Source organism: Aegilops tauschii, chromosome 6, assembly GCF_002575655.3.
Source record: "Aegilops tauschii subsp. strangulata cultivar AL8/78 chromosome 6, Aet v6.0, whole genome shotgun sequence".
In the NCBI taxonomy this organism is placed as follows: Eukaryota; Viridiplantae; Streptophyta; class Magnoliopsida; order Poales; family Poaceae; genus Aegilops; species Aegilops tauschii.
In genome coordinates, this window is record NC_053040.3 from 405,318,755 (window position 1) to 405,340,792 (window position 22,038).

A 22,038-nucleotide genomic window follows, 5' to 3' on the forward strand; every position below is an offset into this window, starting at 1 on the left:
AGGCATTCTAACTGATGGTTGATAGGAAACCCGCCCGTAGTATAGTTTAGGACTCAGTTTTTCCACCTTCTAATTCTGGTAATTCAATTCATAGGTTACTAACTTTGCTTTAACTAACAACCGGCATAGTGCCATCTATGAATATATGAACAAAACAAACTGGTAGTCTTTTAGTTGCCCTAATTCTCCTTGTGAAATGCTTTCTGAATGTCGACGGTTGTGTAGCTTTTCAAGACATATTTTGCATATGTACTCCTAATAAATAGTAAAATGCTAGCCTGCGTACTTGCGAATAATTTTAAATGCCCGTGCGACTCTGGAGAATGTGACAATGCACATGTCTGATCGCTGAAGTGTGCAATCTTTGGAAAAAAGTTAGACTACTTGTACTTTCACGTATCTGAACTAATTATTTAACAGTTCAGAGCAAGTTTCATATTTTTCTCTTGCATTGGTTCATTTACCTTCACGAATTTTCTGCGGATCTAAGAGAGCTTAGACCTAAAAATTTGTACAAGGCTGCATTAATATAGGACCTGGCGAGGATGGGTTCAGCGAGCAAGCATCCTTTCATGGATTTCTGGTCCATGAGAACTTGTTTTCGGCTGATATCGAGCATACTGTGTTGTGGTGCCGTAGCGGGACAACAAGGATTCGACTTAGAAGGAAAGCAGCGTCAGGAGGCTGTCAGTGGCGAGATGGTGCATTTTCTGCCATTTTCTGAGACCATTGTTTCCATCATGCTAATTCTTAATCGCTTCAATAAAGTCTCTTCAATATTACTATACTTTCTGTTTCAAGGAGGAAGCCTATCATTCTGGTTTCATTTTCTGCATATTTGCTATGTTCATGTTATCTATTCTCTTCCCCACAATCCGGGATATTATTGTACTTCTTATTTGCTGTTATCACCGCTTGTGATCTATAAATGGGTTAAGCATATTTGATCTTATTAGGAGTTTAAGAAATAAAATGGAAAAGGAAATTACTATATATATTGACATTTTTAGAGCGAGTGAAAAAATACTGCAGATAAATATTGATAGTTATGGAATTTCCTAAGGTGGTTCATATGACCATACCTGGAATATTAAGAGTTTAACAAAAGAGGACACTAAACCACCAAGCGTAGATGAATGAGGTGACAACGAGTAGCCCTAAGAAACAAAGAAAAACATGCCCAGAGAGAATCAGTACTCAGGTATATTGCAGTGCCAACTAAATTGGCATTACTAATACATCTGCTTTTCGAGGTTTTGACATTGTATAAATACTCGGTGTGTGTGCCGGAAAGCTATAGTGATATTGTGTAAAAGGCAAGAGAAATAACATCCATATTGCACAAAATGATCCATTAGTCATAACTTTAACCAGTACTTTTGAATGCGAAGTAGCAACACACGGGCCTTCCAAAGTCGATGCCATTAGCAAGAAACTGTTAAAAGGATGAATATGAAGTTTTTGTCCTACTATTTATCTTCTGCATGTTTAAAACATAACAAAACCGGAAAAGGAAATAACTTAATTTTAATATCGGCAGACTTATTAGTATATATATCCATAATAAAAGAAGCCAAAATCCCCATATAATATCCTGAAACAAATAATATATTATCGGCAGACTTAGTATTTATTACGGCAGGTGATCATATCCGGTGTTTATATAATGGCATGTTCAGTGTTTTTCCTTGTAAAGTACTACTGGGTTGATCACGCTGAATCACAACTTTCCTTCCAATACGTTATAGTATCCAATCTCCCGGTGTGGCCTACCATACGTTCATTGGGTTTCCCAGTTTGGCCATTAATTTTCCCTTAATCGGATTTGCTTATAAGGAAAGTTAAATCCTGCTTGTTCCGGTCGGGAAAGGGAGACGTATATAATAGATATATAATCCGGCATTTATTTATTTGCCCAGTGCAGTAAGGAATAAAAATAATTGCTTGTCCGTTTATTAGCAAGGTTTTGTAATGGAAACATGCAAAGATGGAAGGATAAGGGGCACCTTCCAATCCATACAACATGCTAATGCCTCACCGACCTGGTGCCGGACAATTCCCCTCCGACACTCATATATATGGTCCGGCTGTGAGTCCACCATTGTCCAATGCCCCCTCGCTCGCTCATCCTGGTGCTAAGACGACTTTCTGCCCGTGGTAATGGCTGCAATGCCGATTTTTTATGGAGTGGACGACGCAGTCGAGTACATCTACAACTACGTCATGGTTTCCTCAGACGAGGAGGAATTAGAGTTTGTTCTGGCAGACCTAAACTCCATCTATACTTTATTTGCACTTGTTAGCTGCAGATCACTACCATTATAGTTTGCATTATCGGCTTCTTATTTTAAACCCGAGTAAAAATATGTTCTTTCACCTAACCATGGCGATTAGTTGGTCACGTTCATAAGTTGTTGCATGCATGTACTGGTTAGGATCATGCTATCCTTTCTAGGTCCATAAGGTTCTTAAGATCTAACGCAGTGGTTGCAAAAAACTGGCCATGCGCTAATATTATCCTTTTATATTACGCCATGATAGTACCATCCACAGCACGTTATTTTAAACTACAAATTTTCTTTGAACGGTAGTATATTGCAACGGGTCCTGGTGCATGATACATGTACCATCTATAGATTTTTTTCATAACTGTAATACTACAGAAATACATTACAACCTAACATGTCATAATAGATTTGGTTATCTTAAGAAATAGTACTTCTCTCCTCAAATGACAGTACAACTCCAATTAGAAGATACATACATTTCAGACCTTACTAAAGTTTTGAAAAAATGTACTATTGTTTGCCCACACATTGAAGTACTACATTTTTTTGATACCCTTATTTTTCTAACAGCTTTGCTATCATGCCGGTTTGTTTGCAGCACAATATGGATAAGGAGCCCTCGTCCATTCTTGATCGAGTTAAGTCTACGGACTATCCAAGACACCATGCGAGGTGATACATGGGTCAATCCGAGGTGCTTCGATCTTGCAGTGCGTAAGCTTACTAGCGACGCAATACAGAGGAACGCAGGAACAGACTTTGTTGGCTCCACGCATATGTTTGATTTGCAATTCCATCGCCTAGCACGGGTGCTGAGTCAGACTGGCTTAGGCCAAGCTGAACGCACCAACTTGTTGATTAACACTGTTATTGTACGGCCTTTGCCAAAATACAACGTGCTCATGACCCCGTCCATTGTAAGGATTTTCATTCTAAAAAATTGGTGTGTATACTACCTGTTCACCATTAACTTTGTATACCTATTGCAATACCTATTGCCGTTGTATTTGGTGGATTCCTCCTACGGCCTCCTTGCAGTTAATATTGAAAATAGGAGGACTCTCCTGATTGATCATTCCAATGAGTCATTCCTAGGCTCAGAGGACTTTCATGACAAGGAACTTAAGAAGGAAGCCCTGATAGTTTTGCAAGAATTTGGCAGTGTATTGCAACAGGGGAGGCCTGGTTTGAATCCCCAACTCGTGGATTGGCCACAAGATCATACCTATATTACAGCCCCGCGGTAATAGTTTAAATTGGTCATGCATATTATAGCCACACTGATATAGGTTCTAACATATGGATTTTTTTTGTCACAGCCTGGACTCTGGATTCAAAGTCCTACAGGAGATGGCTCACCAAGATGATACTCTCGGGCATAACATGTCCAGGACTTCGGTACATGCATATATAACAAGTTTCTGTCTTCCATAGCTTTGTTAATTATAAATTTATGTTCTTCCTATCACGTAGGTCTGTTGTGCAATTCATTTTTCAGCGATTTATTAAATTTTTATTTATGTTTTTCAGGATTCAATACAGCTCAGAAAGCACTTGCTGGTCCAAATGCTGATGATCAAAGGCAATGAAGCAGCTGGAAACATCCCAGCTGAAATTACAGCGTCCTTGAGGTTTTTGGACGAATGACTATGGACTGATGCATATTCAAATGTCGCAAATATAATAAGCTAATAGAACTTTGTTAGGGATCAAATTGAGATTTATCCTTTTGGCAATATGAATAATGTATTGGATTATATATATGTAGGGAATAAACGGTTTGATGGCACCCTCTAGCTTCGTATTCGCTTCAACGTTGTCTGCTTGTTTTGGTTATATCTATATATTTTGGCTTCTATGTATATTTTGTACTATAATACTCGTGCGGTCAGGAGCAGGTTTGTTGCTCCAGATGAACCGGAGGCATTTTGTAATGGACCATGGCAGGTTCAGCCGGCAAGTGAGGTTTTCAGTCATGCCTCACATCATATACTAACTCGTATCGTGTAACTCCATCCATACACGCACTGCTATACGATACGAGGTTTACTTTGTCGGCAATCGTCACATGCCAGCTATGGAATAGCCAAATTAAAAACATGCTGGATATAAGGCACGTACCTTCAATTGGCTACTACAGCTTTGTTAGGGATCAAATTGAGAATTATCTATTTGGCAATACGGATAACTATAAAATGCATTGGATGGTATATATAGGTTTAAATACTTTTTGTTGTTTTGGATATATTAAACATTTGTTTTGCGACGCACCCTATAATTCCTCGTTTCGTATAACTGTATCCAAGATATGTCAACTAGAACTCGAAATATCACGTCAATGAGAACAAGTCATGAACTACATATTTGGCAATACGAACTATATATAACTAACACGTCAATGCCTACTTATCAACATCAGCGCTAAAAGAAAAGCAGTTGTCGTAAATCATAGGCTGATGGAAAGTATGTACCTCATATTCAAAGCTTATTAAAAGCCAACAATCATTTCCTGCATGCTTTGCCTGCAAATTAAAGTGGAGCTTGACCCTATTGTCATGATGTAATGGACTCAAGTTATCAAAATTTTGTGGATCTAACTCTTACATGAGAAGGCATCAAGGCTCCCCCTGATTGTACATTCACCAAGGTTTGGTTGATCAAAGAACACATTTACACTGAAAACAGACATATGCAATACGATACATTAGTAGCAAGGAAATCCCATGTTACCAGGAGCACGACGAGTTCAAGACAGAAGAAAATATGTCATACCAGTCGAACGGGGTGTATTCTAATAGCTTCATGTCGAATGTCTTGTCAACTCATACAAATAACTACCAGATCAGATGTGTGTCTAGAAGCTTAGCTTCATAATAAAAGCTGCCAATCAACACATCAAAAGATAACTACAATGAGTTAATATACAGTCAACCAAACAAGTGACATAAAAGGTCAAAGCATTATTTTTCAGTGAGAAAATAAGTGAACAAAAAAATTATTATCATTTCACCGTTACCAATTTAATATTTTAATAGACAAATCGCATATTGTAACTATTGTATTTTTATATGCGAAAATTTATACCTCATAAAAACTATTCAGTAACTTAAAGAAATAGTAAAGAAAAAAAATTGTTTTAAGCAAGTTTGGATCTTTTACATCTTCTCTGATTTATTAGCAGACGTACTCCGTTGCAATCCTTCGGTGTATACATTAATATGAGTTAGTAAATTAAATATTTCATTTGTCTGGGATAGAGAAATAAGATTGTATTAAATCTAGAGATATGATTTTCCTAATAAAGAGATAATGCTTGTACATACAGACGACCACGGGGAGTAGGAAAAGGAAGTTTCTTTTATTTCCTTTTCTGTTGTATTCACAAAATAAGTGGGCTGAAATAATGGAATTGGGAATATATTATCTGATACTGGGATAAAGAACAGATACAATAATTTAATTCTTTAGTAAGTTCTGATTTTTTACATCTTTTCTAATTTATTAACAGGTGTGCATTTGATGGAAAAAGGAAATATATCTGCACCATCAACAATGGTATATATGGTAGAAAACAATGGTATATATGGTACAACTATATTCAGCCATGATCTGCTACCCAGTTATTCTCCACATGGCCTACCTATAGATGTTAACCTCCTCTGCCATCCCTCCTCCCCCTCCTTGCTCTTCCTTCGGCCATCACAACAGCAGACCTGGAGGAAAATCACAACAGCATCAAGAAGGTGAGTTCCTCTAGGTACGAACAATTCTGGATCTTTATCTTCTCTAAAAGTGTAATAGTTGTTATATTAGGATCATGTTTGGTTGAGGTATACAATCAAAAGTATGTTTTATCTTGCATTTTCTGTATGTTCACCTACAAAATTATGCATGCAATTATGAACACATGATTTTCTAAAGCACATTTTATAGCAATAAAAGCATGCATGCAATTCTGAACATGGCAGAAAACAAACACTTCTGAAAAACTTAATATCATGACAGTCATAATATTAAGTCCTTCTATGTAATAAAAACTGAGGTGAAAATGCTTCGATGGAATACTCTAAAATTATTCAGAATGGGCCCCTCATCCAACTTCCACCACTAGATATAATTAATACATTAAATTTGTCCTTAATAGTAGTTTAAAAAAACATACCATCAAATTTCTGGATCTTTCTCTTTTGTAAAATAATTAGATTAGGATCATGTTTGGTCAGGCATACCATCAAATTCCAAATGAAGAACACCAGTGGAGATAGTGCCACCTTATAAAAAGCTCATAGCCAATACAATTGATTGTAGATCTAATCAAGCAGTCCTATTAGGTGGGCTGCAACTGAATACAAACAGTTCTTTCAGATATTATAGGCTAACAGTCTATTCTGGACATCGCAAGTGTGGCATACACCTAACTTTTTAAGTTATGACCATAGTTCACTGCCTAAATTTGCATAGCCAAGCAATATTTTTTTAATGAAATCTCACAAATATATTTGAGCCAGAAGAACAAACTAATAACTTTTTAAGTGTTTCAACATGCCAGAAAACAAACAAATATAATTATCTTCTGAAGAAATGTCTGTGAACGGATGATTTCTTTATATGAAATCGGAGAGGCAAGCTCTCTTTTATCAAAAAAAAGCATCTGGAGATATATATCATCAGAGTCATAATATTATGTCATTTCATATAATAAAAATTGCATGAGGACAGAATGCTTCGATGGATTAGTCTAAAATTATTCACAATGGATATGTAATACTCCAATACCAACTATATCCCAACCAAATGAATCTACATTCTCAAGATAGAGCAAGTAATACGATGCACGTGCTTATTTTGAGCTGGCACTATTTGCAGATGCTACTAGCACTCCTAGGAAAGTGAACACCGTGCACTGGGCTCACCGTTTCTGCATGGCAATGGCTGTCAGTGGTGTAGGCCCCTTCTTGCCCTCAGTTGGAGGAAATTTTTCTTGAAATGCTTTGCTTCTGCATCAGTTTGCACATTAAGAATCCAGTGAATTAGCGATTAGGAAAGACGGGATAAATAACAATTAATCACTTGCTCTCTGCATAAGTTGTGCTGTGGGCATTCTTCTTTATTACTAGAATATAACAAAAATATTCTAAACCACCTTCGTAGCTGCCAAGTGAAACAACTATTTAAACTTTATATTGGCTCATAAAGCATATCTTGCATACCATCACGAATCTATAATTGATGAGAATGGTAGTAAGGGGCACAACACAGCTTATCAAACAATGTTGTTGTTAGTACAAGAGTTTATATCAGTACCTTCCAGTTTCTTCACTTAGAGTTCCTTGGCGGCCAATATTGTAATGCTGATCTCAGTCCAACTTCCACAAGAGGAGGTTTGCCTTGTTGAGGCTGGAAATGGCCCAAGAATCTGCATTTCAAACAAACACAACATCAAAATCTTGTGTGTAACTATATTAGACCAATGTCTCTCTACTCCTAAGGTTTTGTCAGAGTGATATTTTTGCAGACATAAATTAACTTACACATTTATAGCATCCTGCTTCTCAGGATCTGTGTAAGCATAATTGTATTAACGCTGAAGGGTTCAAAGGAACTCCTGGGGTTGGGTTCCTGCCTTCCACTGCCCTCTTTGCTCACTGACGATCTGTCGCTTGTTTCAATGGAGAAGTTAGACTGATCATTCAAAATACAAAGTTGCATTTATGTTGACTATTGAACAATGCCTACCAACAAGACTCAAATCATTCTGAAAGAAAGATGTTCAAGATAAAAGAGCAAACACTTAAAATGAGAATTAATTATATGGTTTTTCTCAAAAACTATAATCAGTAAGAAATGACTGTTACTTTAGTCACAAAAATTTCAGATGGAGGGTGACAGATGCCCTCGGCCTCTTATCGTCTTGTACTACTAAACAAGTTTCCAAAGGGCAAAGCCGCGTGTACGAATTGATTTAGGAAGTTCACTAGCTAAATGCCCGTGCGTTGCTAGGGGCAACAATATAGATACATAAATTAAAAGAAAAATTCCATTTAGCACTGAGATGACAAATAAATACTGAATAGCAGTATGGGACGTTATCATTGGTGTACCATGTGCATTGTACTCTCGTTGAGGTACCCATTAGCAAAATGATCTGTACAGGGAGCCAAGTTCCTCGAATCGAGATCACATCGAAAACAAGACGCATAGATCTTCAGAATGTAAAAGGGAGCCAAGTTCCTCAAATCCAGATCACATCAAATCCAGTGATCAGGTGAGAGCCGATTTAAAGCCAGCATCCACCCATCCATTAAGCACCTACTTCTTTGATCGTCTGGATGTCTAATCTACGCTAACGATCTGCTAATCAAATAATCTGTCCAATTTCTAAACCAAGATGAAAACCTAGCACGCAAACCTTGATAGAGCAAGAGTACTTATAAGACAGAAAGAGAAGGGCAAAGGGAGGACTCACGCTGCTGCTTCGCTTTCCCCGGCGGCACAGGTCACGCATGCACGGACTCGTAGAAGCTAGAAGGAAAGGGGTCGCCGGCCAACTCCTCCACAGCATCTCTCCGACCGCCGCATCACCTGAGCCCAACTTCTGTCCCACCAAGTGCCTCTGTTCACTTGCCTTCTACATCATCAAGCGCCTCCCAACCAAGCCCCATCAGGCGCCTCTCATGGATGCGTCAGACGCGGCGTCGGGAAGCAGTCGTCGTCCTCGCCGTGCATGTGTGGTTTGGTGACGGCGCCGCGGCACAGAAAGACAAGAGGAACGAGATCAGGGACGCAAAGATTCGAAGAAGACCAGGAGGGGGCGGATCGGAGTAGCGTGCGTTTAATGGAGTTGTCAGGTATGGGGAGTGGCGTACCAGAGCTGTGGCATTGCAGATCGGGACGCCTCGCTTCGGATCCACCTAAGACATCGCCGGAGAGGAGCGCCGCCGCGGATCCGACCGGAACGGGACCGGATCGACCACCCGCAGGTGCTCCAGGAATCGCGCCCCGTCCGTCCTGCTCGGTCGCGCAGCACACAACACGCAGCACCAAGGTCCGTCAATGCAGGAGATCGATGCGGTGGTCGGTGGGCGAAAGAGTGCGGCTGCCTGCTCATCGACGCGGGCGGCGATGCGGCAGGGGAAGGGGAAAGGGCGAGATGGTTTGAGTGAGTGAGTTGAGAGGAGAGGAGAGAGTGATGTGGATAAGGGGAAAGGGGCGAGGGGGTAGGTAGAATGCGGCGGGGGGAGGGGAAAGGGCTTGCCGCGTCGCTCCAGTGCTTTTGCCGCCCGAGAGGCATGCGTGCTAGGTGGGCCGTCGTGCCGGGCCGTGAGGCTGTTATATAGTGGCTTCGCTGAAGCTTCGCCTCGCAACAGCCCTGTTTGGGCCGGCCCATACTTGTTTCGCTGCTGCCTCCCTGTTTCTTCTGCTTTCTATTTCTTTTATTTTCCTTTTTCTCTTTCTTATCTTTTTTTGTTTCTGTTTATATTTATTTTCCTATACTGTTTTATTCTTTATTTATATCATTTCCTTTTTATTATAATATACAAAGTTCATTGCATGTTACACAAGTGTTCATCGGTATATTAAGGAAATGTTCATGGTTTTTTACAAAAGTTCATCATCCATTACAAAACTGTTAAACATTTATTAGAAATTGTTCAATGAATATATAATCACAGTGTTTTGAAATTTGTTAAGTGTATATTACACAAATGTTCAATGTGTATTACAAAATTGTTCAACTTATATTATATAATGTTCAATGGGTATTCAAAATTTGTTCAGAGGATATATTCGTATGTTTTAAAAAAATCATGTATGTTAAAAAAGTTCATTCTATAATGAAAAAAGTTCATTGTATGTCAATAAAATGTTCAACGTATATTACAAAATGTTTAGTGTGTATTTTTTGAATTTTTTCAAAATAAGTTCGATACTTAATAGGTCGCTCCGCAAGCCTATCACTAGGTTTCTTTAAGACATGTGGTTAGTTTCGGGCCATTTTTCTACGCGGCTGGAGCTCGTTACCTCCAAATGGGCCGGCCCAGTCGCCCCTGCCTTCAGCATTATAATCAAAAGAATTTTTTATCACAGAGAAAATAGTTGTGTTAGTTTCACATTATATGATGCAGCAAAAAATACTATTTATATTTCAGCATAGCTATAAAGTGATGGGTTCCAACATACGCACTGATGTAACGATGACAGACCGCACTGAAACACCACGAGAAGAGGTGCATATAGCTAACCTTCCTCTCTATGTATATTATAGATGATAATATGAAAGGTCTATTTTTATATTTTTGGTTTTTCAGAATATAGGAGATATGGATATGGACTTTGAAGATGCACGGAAAGAATCCATTGAGGGTTCAGATGCAATGTCGCTGAAAGGGGACGAAAATTCACAACATAATAATGTCGAAGAGTTTATATCTCATAACAAACCAAAAAAGATGCTAATTTACATGTTATCCCACAAGGTATTTTTTTAATATTATTATCAATCTTTTTTTGTGATATTGCCTTTTGTATTCAACTAACCTTGCTCATTTGGATTTCTAAGTTGGCTCATTTTTTATGAATTCGACAGACTATGTTTGTACCCCTAGAGATATTACAGTCATCGAATCAATCAAGTCTGCCCCCAAGAATACCCAGTTCATGGACATTGGAGATGCGTTGTTATCAACCGACGATTTGGAATGTCTTATGAAAGATGATATGTTCTTACATGACGGTGTAAGACCAATTGCATAAACCTTGTAATTAATAATATGAACAATATATAATATCATGAAATATAAATATAATCTAAATGTTGATTACAGGTGATAAATGCTTACATATATTGCATGCTTGCTCACGACCATCTACAAGACAGGGCAGGTGAAAAGGTACACATTATTAGCACGTTTGTATCTGGCCAGATAAAAGAAGATGGGGAAAAAGACATAGACCCATCAAAATATCACCGCATTGTGCATCATGTTAATACTTATCTACAGCAAGATATGGTTAGTTTTTGTCTCGTTATTCATGCATATAATTATGGATTGTTTTTATTTAATTCATATGTATAATAATTTATTAATATTTATATCTAATTGCGACCGTGACTTGTATGATATTTACACCAGTTATTCATTCCGATTAACATGCCGGGCTACCATTGCTATCTAGCAGTCGCCAATGCCAAAAAACGTGAGATTCAAGTATTGGACTCACTTGCTTCTCGGGTCAAACGCAATGACCTCGCTACTACGGTAACTATCATACTATTTTACTCATTCTTAACATATGTTTTGTTTGCCTTCATCCCTAATATTTCTCATGTATAAAATAGTTACTAGGACTTGAGAAGCGTCTGAAACTTGTAGAGCATAGTCCGGAGTTTATCAGAGGTCATAAGTGGCCCGATCTCAATGTTACAAAATGGACGGTTGTAGAGCAGTTTCATGAGGCAATACAAACCGATGGGTAAGCACTTGTTAGAATGGTTTGTTTATTTGATTCATCTGTGTGATATTCTAAAGCATTATTTTATAATATTATAGCGTATCATGTGGGTTGTTTATGCTAAATTATATGGAATACTGGACATCACATGGACTGTCAGACGAGTTCACCCAGGTATTTCATTTTTATACATTATCTCGTTATTTTATCTCAAAATATTTTATAAATTGTTTATATATATATTTTGTAGGAGGATATAAAACATTTTCGACAAAAATTAGCTGTCATTTTGCTCGATTCAGAGCTGAATAAGCTAAAAGGAGGTCCCATATACCATCAACCTGACGATGAAGAAACTTTAGCTGATTCTGATCTCGAGATCCTGGAGAATCCATTTGACGTACTCAAAGACAAACGTCCTGCCCCAATCACTATCATACTCACGGACCAACGTGAATTACTTGCCGGCCTTTGCAACTACATCATGTCGATCAATGATGCCGGGTGTTTGGAGTAAGTATCATGTATCAATATTTAATGTGCGGATGTATATTATTGTTCTTCTTACCATCCAATTTATAGGGAGGTATGGGTTCGGAGCTCGACACCCGATCCAATGGGCTTAAGTCTTAAGAAACTTCAGTGCATACTTAACATGGAGCAGCTCATGGACAATGATTGCTTCAACACCGCTGTGCGTATGCTGGCATGTGATGAGGGAGTATTGTTCACAGACCCTCATGTACACTACATGGATCTACGATTTTGTGTAAGTTATCGTAACTCTTCATTCTATGTGTCATTAGTATCAACATGTTGAAACAATATTTGTTTTTTTGCTTAGTCCATGATGCTAGAGTCAACACAAGGTCAGAAGTTTTGCGAGAAGGAAACTATCCAGACGTTGGCAACATTATTTGATAGCTGGCCTGGGATGGACAGCGACATCTCATCGTGCAACAAGGTAAGTAAAGTATTTTGTCCATTGTTATCATGGTTTATTGTTGTTTCTAATAGCTTCACTTTTAGATTTATCTTCCCTATGCATCCATCGGCCGATACATCTTGTATGTGGTCGACAAAGAGGCACATCATCTATATATTATGAATCCTATTCAAACATCACAATCGTTAGAGGAAAAAAAATTGAGGCATGCACTGAAATTAAAAAGTTTTGCAAGGGATTTCAAAGAAGCACTCGAAATAAAGCTGCCTGGTTGGAATTATGATATATCTAAATGGCAACGTTTATTTCCGTTCGGTGTTCCAACGAGTATAGACGGGTAATGAATTCATAACAAAAACATTTACTTTTGTTATCACTATATTCTTTATATTATTAATTTAAAGTTTTGCAGGAATGTGTCTTGCTATTTTGTTTTTCATTTTATGCTCTGGTGAAACGGTAACGAATTGGTCAAGCCGATTTGCGCGGTGAGTATTGTCCGTTACATGTTTTAAGCCCTTCGGCGTGAAATTTTCATACTAACTACATGTATTGTTTGTGCAGGATGGGTATGAATTGAGGAAGCAGTTTTTACTATACTTGCTAAAACATCGTGGGAATGAAGCTGAAGGAAAATTTCCTGATATTGTGAAAGAATTTCTTAAGCGCATCATCTAGATGTTAATAGTTTTGTAATAGATGTTTAGTTGGAACATCGCTCAGTTTGTTACATGGACATGTCGTTAATTTTCTTTATGTTATCAATTTACATTGCAAAAATAGACTTCAGTTATTAAATAATTGTGTTTGTTATATATTGTTTGTACGTGTGGAAATTAACATGTAACTCTTGTAAACTATTTCAAGAGCTCATGGCAACGCACGGGCATTCTACTATTGTTGTAGTTTCTCACTTGTCACGAAGGTGGTCTATGTTTTTTTTTTGTGCTAGGCGTTATGGAAGGTGATGTTGAGACACACTTGTCAAGCTGGAGTAGGAGGAAATGATGGTAGCGAGCTAGGGGATACGAATGATAGACACTGATGGAGATGATGCGACAAGCGAAGGAGAAAGGTGGGGGGATGTGGAAGGAGGGAGGGAGGCGATGAAGCTGAGAGAAAGGAGGTAGACACCAAAGGAGTTGGCATAGGATGAAAGCGAAGTTGCGCCCCAAGGTTAGATCGCCATCGTGTTGCGACTGTTCCCTTTTCATCAATGCTCATGTTCATTGTAATTTTTTTAAAGTCCGCAACTTTGGCAGCTCCACAGAATTGTTGTCGAGGAAGATGGTAAACTCATTTAGGATGATTGTTGGGGTTATTGTGAAGCTCAATTTTTGGTGTAGTCTGGTGACAAAGAGGACAAGCCACTAGACACGAGTAACCGATAAATTTGTACAATCACTTCCTTTTTTTTAGGAACATAGGTTGTAATTGATTTGGTAAAGAAAATGATAGAAGAGACTGTGCTTCATGTGGACCTTCAGGTGAAGGACAAATTACATCATTGTGATATCAAATAATTGTTCATTGATTAGTCACTTATGATGATAAATTTGCAACGTGAAGTACGTATCTGAAAGTATCGTTATTTGATTTATCGGTTTTACGAAATCTCACAACCCTAGAGCCGGCGAGAGCAAGTCCGAAACTTAATTGGGGGGGGGGGGGGGGGGGGGGGCAAGACGACGATGGGAGAGGTTGATGCGAGGGCAGGGCAGCGATAGCAGGCGGCCGCAGAGGGTGGAGGAGGAGGAGCCGTCATGGGAGAGGAGGAAGATGAACATTTGGTGGCATGCTCCTAAACGTTGGATATTGATCTGATGGTCAAAAATAAAAATGGCGGGCACGAGATTTTTTTTTAGGTATAGTTTCCCCTTAATTTATTTACCATCATTTGCCGGTAGCAACGCACGGGCATTCTACTAGTAATCCCCAGGAAGGGGGAACCTAAGGGACCGCCTGACGACCACCTTCAGCTCCTCAACAGCACAAGAATTGATCCAATAAAATAGGCCAGATAACCAATAATACACTTGCTGCAAATGTTCAAGCCATTGTACACGACTGGCACCGTTCCCAGTCAAGAAGCATGGTACATTTGTCCAACGATGCAACATATTCTGTCAAAAAAAGGAATGCAGTGCACGTTCAACATAGCAACCAAGCCAGCTTTCCGGCGACGGCTGGTCTCGGGTGATGTGGAACGAACACTGCCTCTCCATGGAGGAGCCCCCTTCAAAATCCGTAAGGCTTGAATTTCCTTTGAGCCCGCAGCTGCTGTATCCTCTTCTTGTCCTGCTCGAACTTGCTCTGCAGCATCGCCAGCTCTGCACAACAAATTACAGGTCAGTAGCTCTCCCAGCAGTTATCTGCAGCCACACTCAAGTTGCATAAAAACGCACTGCATTGCATGCAACTTGTAGCAGATTTCATGTTGGAAAATACTCCCTCCGTTCCTAAATATAAGTCTTTGTAGAGATTTCACTATATACCACATACAGATGTATATAGATGCATTTTAGAGTATAGATTCACTCATTTTGCTCCGTATGTGGTCCATAATGGAATCTCTCTAAAGACTTATATTTAGGAACGGAGGGAGTATGATGGAAGGATATCAACTTGATATGGCAAAAAAGGAGCATCTGTTTGTAAGGGCTGGAAAAACCAAAACAGTCTGTTTACTACACAAAATAACCTCTGGTGTATGTGAGATTCACACGACACTGATTACAAGATCAAGGGATAATGACTTGGGCACTGTATTTTCTCAAAACCAGAACAGACTACATCAAATAGAAAGTGAAAAGACTGGCATGGCAAACTACAACACTGAACGTAGTCTAGATTCTAATGCATCATACATGTACGGAGCATTAGGAGTAATTAAAGTTAAACTGCACCAATGGTTAAATAGGGAATCCATAAAAATGTTTTTCAACATACCACTCATTTGAGCTTCTCGTTTCTGATGTCTGTAGAAGTTCCGACCAACTTCCTTGGGTTTCTTCTGAGCCATTTTCTCTTGCATTGCAGCCAGAGATACAGAGCCAACCGCTGTTCCAGTTTCAGCATCTGTAGTCTTCTTCCGACCCTTATGATGCATCACCACTGTCCACCCATCTTCTGCAGCTGCTGCCTCTCTTTCCTTCTTCTCCTGAATTAATCAAATAGGTACCACATGACAAACCAACAACGATGCAATTGCTATGCCAAAATAGACATAAGGGAAATTCTTCCCCTCATAAATGACAGAAAGGAGACGACTTCGTATGGTGGCAGTACATAAATAACTTGTCTTAACTTCCACAATAACTTAAGATATTCAATTAATATTTACGGAACAAGCTAGCTATAAATCAGGACAGTTCACTTTAGATTCTTGAATGTTTAATGGATGGAAAAACGCACCCGCTCTTGTTGTTCCTCATGTGCAGTTATAAACACATCTATATTTTGCTGCAAGACTTTCAAGCCTGGTCGCTTCTGTCTGTACTCCAAGATCCATTCTGACAAGACACCAGTCACACCACATATCAGTATTTGCCATTGGAATTTGGCGGATCAATTTGCAGGTTCCAGTATAAAAAAAATGATACATAAGCACTGTGGAACTCAATTGAGCACAATATCAACTAATAAGGGCCCTTACAGTCTGCACTGCATAAGATTAACATTTAGTCTGATTGTAACAAGCAGACAAGCTAGACTTGTATATCTGTCAGTTTCATGATGAAATCAGCTCATGTGAATCTTTTGATTTAAACAAGTCTAAGAAATGATATTCCTTGGGAGTGTATTTGGATACAGTATATTCCGTCTTTTTCATTGTGGACACTAGACAGTGGATCTATATATATGCTAGTGAAAATATATCTTTTCAGCAATATAAAACCAGAAGTGTAGACATTACTTTTCATTCCTCTGGAACAGTCTTCATCGACTGATGCAATCTCATCAACATTTGCGGTATCAACTTCATGCACCTCCAAATTGTCCTCTCTAACTGATACCTGCATATCTATCCCGTTGACTTCCCCAGATTGCTTTACTTTCTCTGCGTCCAATGAAAAGAATGCAAGTCAGGAAACACAAATATCTATGCAATAGATAGCTGATAATTGAGAGAAACTTTGTTTAGGATAAAAGTACAGCAGCCTACTTGTCTTATTTTTCTTTCGTTTCTTTGCCTTTTCTGGTTCCCCAATGTCCATAACTCCACTCTCTGCTGCAACTTGGTTGACATCAGCTGCATAAATTATATGTACATCTACTATTAGTGAAACAAAAATATTTATGCAACAGATAGCTGGTAATTGAGAAAAACTTTGTTTAGGATACAAGTACAACAGCCTACCTGTCTTTTTTTTCTTTCGTTTCTTTGCCTTTTCTGGTTCCCCAATATCCATAACTTCACTCTCTGCTAGAAGTTGGTTGACATCAGCTGCATAAAATATATGCACATCTATTATTAGTGAAAAGAAAATTTCAGGAATTACTATTGGACGATAAAAAAATGGAAAAGGCCATAGTTGCTTGCACAGATGAAAAACTATTTGTCAAGAATAAATGTGAAAAATATCAACATTACTCATCATGATTGAAAGGTAGCACAGCAGACAAAGTGGCAACTCAGAAGCAATCTTACCGTTTAGAGTTTCTTCATCGAGATTTTCATGAAGGATATCATCTGCATCATTGGGCTCAACAGAGCTCTTCCCTTCCTTCACCTTCCTTTTCTTCTTCTTCAGCTTAAGTGTTCCAGCATCATTACTGTCCAATGGACTCTGTACCTCAACAGGACTTTTGCTTTCCTTTAGCTGCTTCTTGCTCTTCTTCTTCTTGAGTTTAGGTGTTCCCTCATCCTCATTGAGAGTCACCAAATTATGAGCCTTGGTACAACAGCTTGTTACTTTGGCATGCTTAATTTTCTTCTTTTGCTTCACCAATACAATCTTCTTGCTTCCTATATCTAAGAAGCAAAGATAAGAGATAAACCATTATACTACAAGATATAGTTCCATTTCACGCTTTTACAGTAGTTGTCAGCGATAAGTAGGGCCTAATAAATGACTCAAAGAGCTGGAACCAAAAACTTAACAAGCGCTCAGGAAATGAGACGGTCCTCATGCTATTTTTCCGTGCGCATGAGACACCGATGAGTTCGAAGGTTTTCAGAATATTTTTTCTGTCATACCATTCTACGTTTCTACAACCGTGATTGACGATGTACCACTGAATCATTCTCTTACCCTTTGCTGGGGCGATGAATCGGCATTTTTAAGCATACAAACTTCACTTAGGATGAGCTTAACCATTGTTAATTATCCAAAACAAAATGGCAGGGATTGTCAATACCTTCCGCGATAGCATGTCCGGCAGCGCCCTCGCTCTCCACGGCGGCATCTAAAACTCTGTCCTTCTTCTTCTTGAGCTGCTTCCTCTTCACTCCAAGCCCAAGCGCCAGCTTCTTATCAACCTTGGAATCCCGCGAAGCCTTCTTGTCTACAAAGCAGCAAATTATTGACTTTCGCCTCCCAAATTCGAACAAATTCAATCGAGAAGCAACAGTGTGCCTGCAGAAGGGGGAAATTTCCGCACCTTTGGATTTGCCCATGCCGAGAACAAATCAGCAACGGAGCGTCCACGAGGAAGAACACGAAGAGAATCGGTGGCTATAAGTCCTCGTCGGCGTCGGGCGGAGGCGCCGGCGGCGGCTGCTGGGTGTCGGCGTCCGGGAGGCGGGAGCTGCGAGGCGCGGTAGGGTTTGGGCGTCTCAATGGGTTTCTTTCTACCGGGCTCAACTGCCCACGAGCATTTCTGACAGGTGGGCCTGATTCTATCCAGGCCCGCACTCCAGGGACCAGTGGAGGCACCGGCCCAAAGCCCCTTTTAATAGCGAGCGGCTTGGCGTGCCGAGTCCTCTCCTAAAACCCTAGCTCCACCACCCACCTAAACCCGCGAACTCACCAAGGCGGCGGCGGCGGCGGCGACAGCAGCAGCGGCGATGGGGAGCGACACGGAGACGGAGAAGAAGAAGACCCCGGTGGCGCTGGCGCCCATCGCCAAGCCGCTCGCCGGCAAGAAGCTCTCCAAGAAAACCCTCAAGCTCGTTCGCCGAGGTTCGTGGGATTTTCCCCGTTCCCCTTCTGGCCAAAATCAAGTTTTCCTGGGTTCAGTCGTGACGTGGTTGTTGCCTTTGTGTTTTGCAGCCTCGGAGGCCAAGTGCCTGAAGCGCGGGGTCAAGGAGGTGGTCAAGAGCATCCGCCGTGGGAGCAAAGGGTTGGTATTTCTAGCTCTTCTCGTTTACTGTGTAGTTCCTGCTTGGTAGGAGTAATTAGTGCTCCCTCTGTAAGAAATATAAGAGCGTTCAGGTCACTACTTTAGTGATCTATAAACCCTCTTATATTTCTTTAGAGGGAGTACACTATAGTATGGTATTGTCCTACAGAGCTCTGGGCTTAATTCCTCTGTAAGAAACTTGTTGCTAAGTGTGGTGCGGGTGATACTTGTTAATAGCAATCAACCAAGGGCAGATAACTCTTCCGTGAACCATGTCGGGCATTTATTTGACTTGCTTGCAAGTTGTGTCCTAGTAGTGTAGTCATATAAAACATCCATTATTATGATTACATACATACTGAATGATTTAGTGTGCCGCTCTTGTTGATGATGGGATTGTCCACTTGCCACTATATGAAGTCAGGGACTGCGTGTGTCCTTATTTATGTTAAGCATTCAGTGGCTTGACTTGCATAATGTCATTGACATCTGTTGTTCTGTTTCATGCAGGTTGTGTGTAATTGCCGGAAACATCTCTCCTATCGATGTGATTACACATCTTCCCATACTTTGTGAGGAAGCTAATGTCCCATACATATATGTGACCTCAAAAGAGGTGTGCTGCATTTTCACTCCAATATTTATGTTTAGTTTGTTGTAATCCATGAGTTGTATCTTATCACACATTTGCAATGACTGTGTCTCCTTATAACCTTAACAACCTAAAATCTTCACCAGCAACTAATTGTGTGAACATCGAAAGAATGCCCACGCTATTGAGTTGAAAGCTGTTTGTTTTCTCTACTTTTAGTACCTTGTACAATGTTCCCCTCTCTGGGCACATCACATTCTAAGGAGCACGATGTAGTTGTCTTATAATTTGCTTTTCAAGTGTTCTATTCAATTATCTGTGCTGGGGCTAATGAGAAAAGAAACATCTCTTGACATTTTATTTGTCCACTTTACTATAGCTGAATTAGAACCAGACAGTTTATGTTCTAAATCATATGTTTGCACCTTGCATTCTGTTGAGTCGAAATAGACCTAAGATGGTCGCCTTACCAGCTTATCTATCAGTCTGACGCAGAGGTTCTATATTTGGTTAAAAAATGTTTGATAAGTTGAGTCACCCATTTGCCTCCGCATGCTCTATCATTTGAGATAGCATGCATGTTTTCCTGATGTATGTATTTGTAACTGTATTGCTGTACCAAGCCCACATCAGAGGCCAACATAAATCATTTACAAGCCAACATATGTACTCTCTTGTCCAGCAAAATATATGTCAGCAACCAGTGTGTCTTTATAACCACCTTGGTGTATTTTCCTTGCATTTTAATAAATAACGTGAGTAAACAAGGTAAAAAAATGTTTCTGTGGGAGCATAGCAACTAGGAGCATCATCACATAACCTTTCCCCGCATCCGACACTAATCTATTTTTAACGTCTAATTAGAGCAGGGAATCATTCCAATTAGGAAGTTAAGCTTGCTGCTTTTTATTTCACCAGAATTGGAGCCAGGCTCTATCCGTGCACTTCAATAAATAACGGAGTGAACAAGTTAAAAAAATGTTTCTGTGGGCGCATAGCAACTAAGGAGCGTCACATAGTTGTCTTGTCAATTGCTGATATTTTTCTTCCCAGTATGTTGTCTAATTGAGAAAAAGGCACACCCTTTAAAATCATTTTGCAACAACTCCCTTAGTACCTTACATGGGTCTTATCTCATTAATCTTCCCTATGGCCTGCTCTAAGTTGGGCAGACCAAGATGGTTGCTGGCAGGTCTTAGCATAGGGTTCTTCATTGGGTTTGTATGTTGGTCCATTTTTGTTACCCATTTGCCACAGCACTACTCATGTCTATGGTTTCCTTGAGAAGTCTGTCTTGCGCCTGTACATGGCCCATGTTACATGCAAGCGTGAAACCGTTCCAAGCCTGATGATGTTAAGAAACTTGACACATTTGGAAAGTATAAAATGCATAGTATCAGCTACCAGTTATTTGCCTTCGTATCACCACAAAAGTAGAAGGAATGACAACAAATATGATGGTGAAGCAGAGGAAATGGTCGTCTTATGTTGTGATTATACTTGCACTGATGGATGTCACTGTTGCCTTGAGATTAAGCTAATGTATTGTGGTTACTTCCCTTTAACAGGAGCTTGCGACTGCGGGGACAACCAAGAGGCCCACCTGCTGCGTGTTGGTGATGACCAAGCCAGCCAAGGGGGAGATCACTGAAGAGGTGAAGGAGAAACTGGAATCGGAATACAAGCAGGTTGTAACTGAAGTCGCTGAGGTTACATCTTCTATGTTCTGAGAACATTTCCATAGCCGCGTGGAGAACCATGAACATCTTTCTGTCTATTATGTAGCATGATTTTGTCACCCTATCCTTGCTAGTGATCGACGTGTTTATCATGGAGCTTTAAGCATCTCGAGTCTGGTACTGCGCTGTTCGGTTGGCCATTAGATAAACAAAATAGTGCATTGTTAACTAATATGGGTGAGGAAATCATTATCGTTGATGTTGCATAGATGTGACTACCTGAGCACTCGAGCCATGTTCACTTATGTGGAGTAGCTAATCGTAAAAATATTGAAGTTGAGACTGTCTATTGGTCCTTTCAAAATCCACAGACTTGGTTGCCTGGGACCACTGAGAGCGAGCAATATCTTAGGGTTTTAATATCTACGAATGGGGAAAATGCAGTGCGAGGTGCCATGGTACACAGAAATTCTTCAGTTGTGCTTTTGTACAAACACAGAAATTTTGGATGACTGATAGAGGAGAGATATAGTGGAAGGGACATGAAACAAATGTTTCCAATAGGGAAAAAAGAAAAGAAATGGATGCCTATTTCATAGTTGGACCCTCAGCTAAATTTTTATGGTTTGTTTAGGAAGCGTTTGGTTGATCCCATTAGGCTGGAACAGGCCCGCGTGGAAGGAAAACGTGATGTTTGGTTGCCTGGCCTACATCAGAATCTTGGCCCGCACGAACCTCACTCCTCAGCCATGCATCACTCACCTCCTGCGCCCACGGAGATGCCGGGAGCTCGCG

At 39.9% G+C, this 22,038-nt stretch overlaps 2 protein-coding genes and 1 long non-coding RNA gene across 3 annotated transcripts; 1 reads left to right on the plus strand and 2 right to left on the minus strand.

The window, feature by feature from the left end:
* Positions 1-4,885: 4,885 nt before the first annotated feature.
* Positions 4,886-6,224, minus strand: LOC123494275 (uncharacterized). Its single transcript, XR_006664848.2, has 3 exons — positions 5,929-6,224; positions 5,061-5,168; positions 4,886-4,963 (listed from the first exon to the last, which is right to left on the minus strand). It is a non-coding gene; the product is annotated as an uncharacterized lncRNA (long non-coding RNA).
* Positions 6,225-14,685: 8,461 nt separating this feature from the next.
* On the minus strand, positions 14,686-18,548 carry LOC109783459 (uncharacterized). Its single transcript, XM_020342064.3, has 9 exons — positions 18,292-18,548; positions 18,049-18,195; positions 17,339-17,662; positions 17,048-17,134; positions 16,853-16,939; positions 16,604-16,747; positions 16,102-16,199; positions 15,637-15,847; positions 14,686-15,017 (listed from the first exon to the last, which is right to left on the minus strand). The coding sequence occupies exons 1-9, from the start codon at positions 18,305-18,307 to the stop codon at positions 14,926-14,928; spliced, it is 1,206 nt and encodes a 401-aa protein (XP_020197653.1). The 5' UTR covers positions 18,308-18,548; the 3' UTR covers positions 14,686-14,925.
* Positions 18,522-21,406, plus strand: LOC109783460 (H/ACA ribonucleoprotein complex subunit 2-like protein). The gene is made up of 4 exons (XM_020342065.4): positions 18,522-18,812; positions 18,903-18,972; positions 19,483-19,588; positions 21,133-21,406. Exons 1-4 carry the CDS (start codon positions 18,698-18,700, stop codon positions 21,292-21,294), a joined length of 453 nt encoding a protein of 150 aa, XP_020197654.1. The 5' UTR covers positions 18,522-18,697; the 3' UTR covers positions 21,295-21,406.
* The last annotated feature ends 632 nt before the right edge of the window (positions 21,407-22,038 follow it).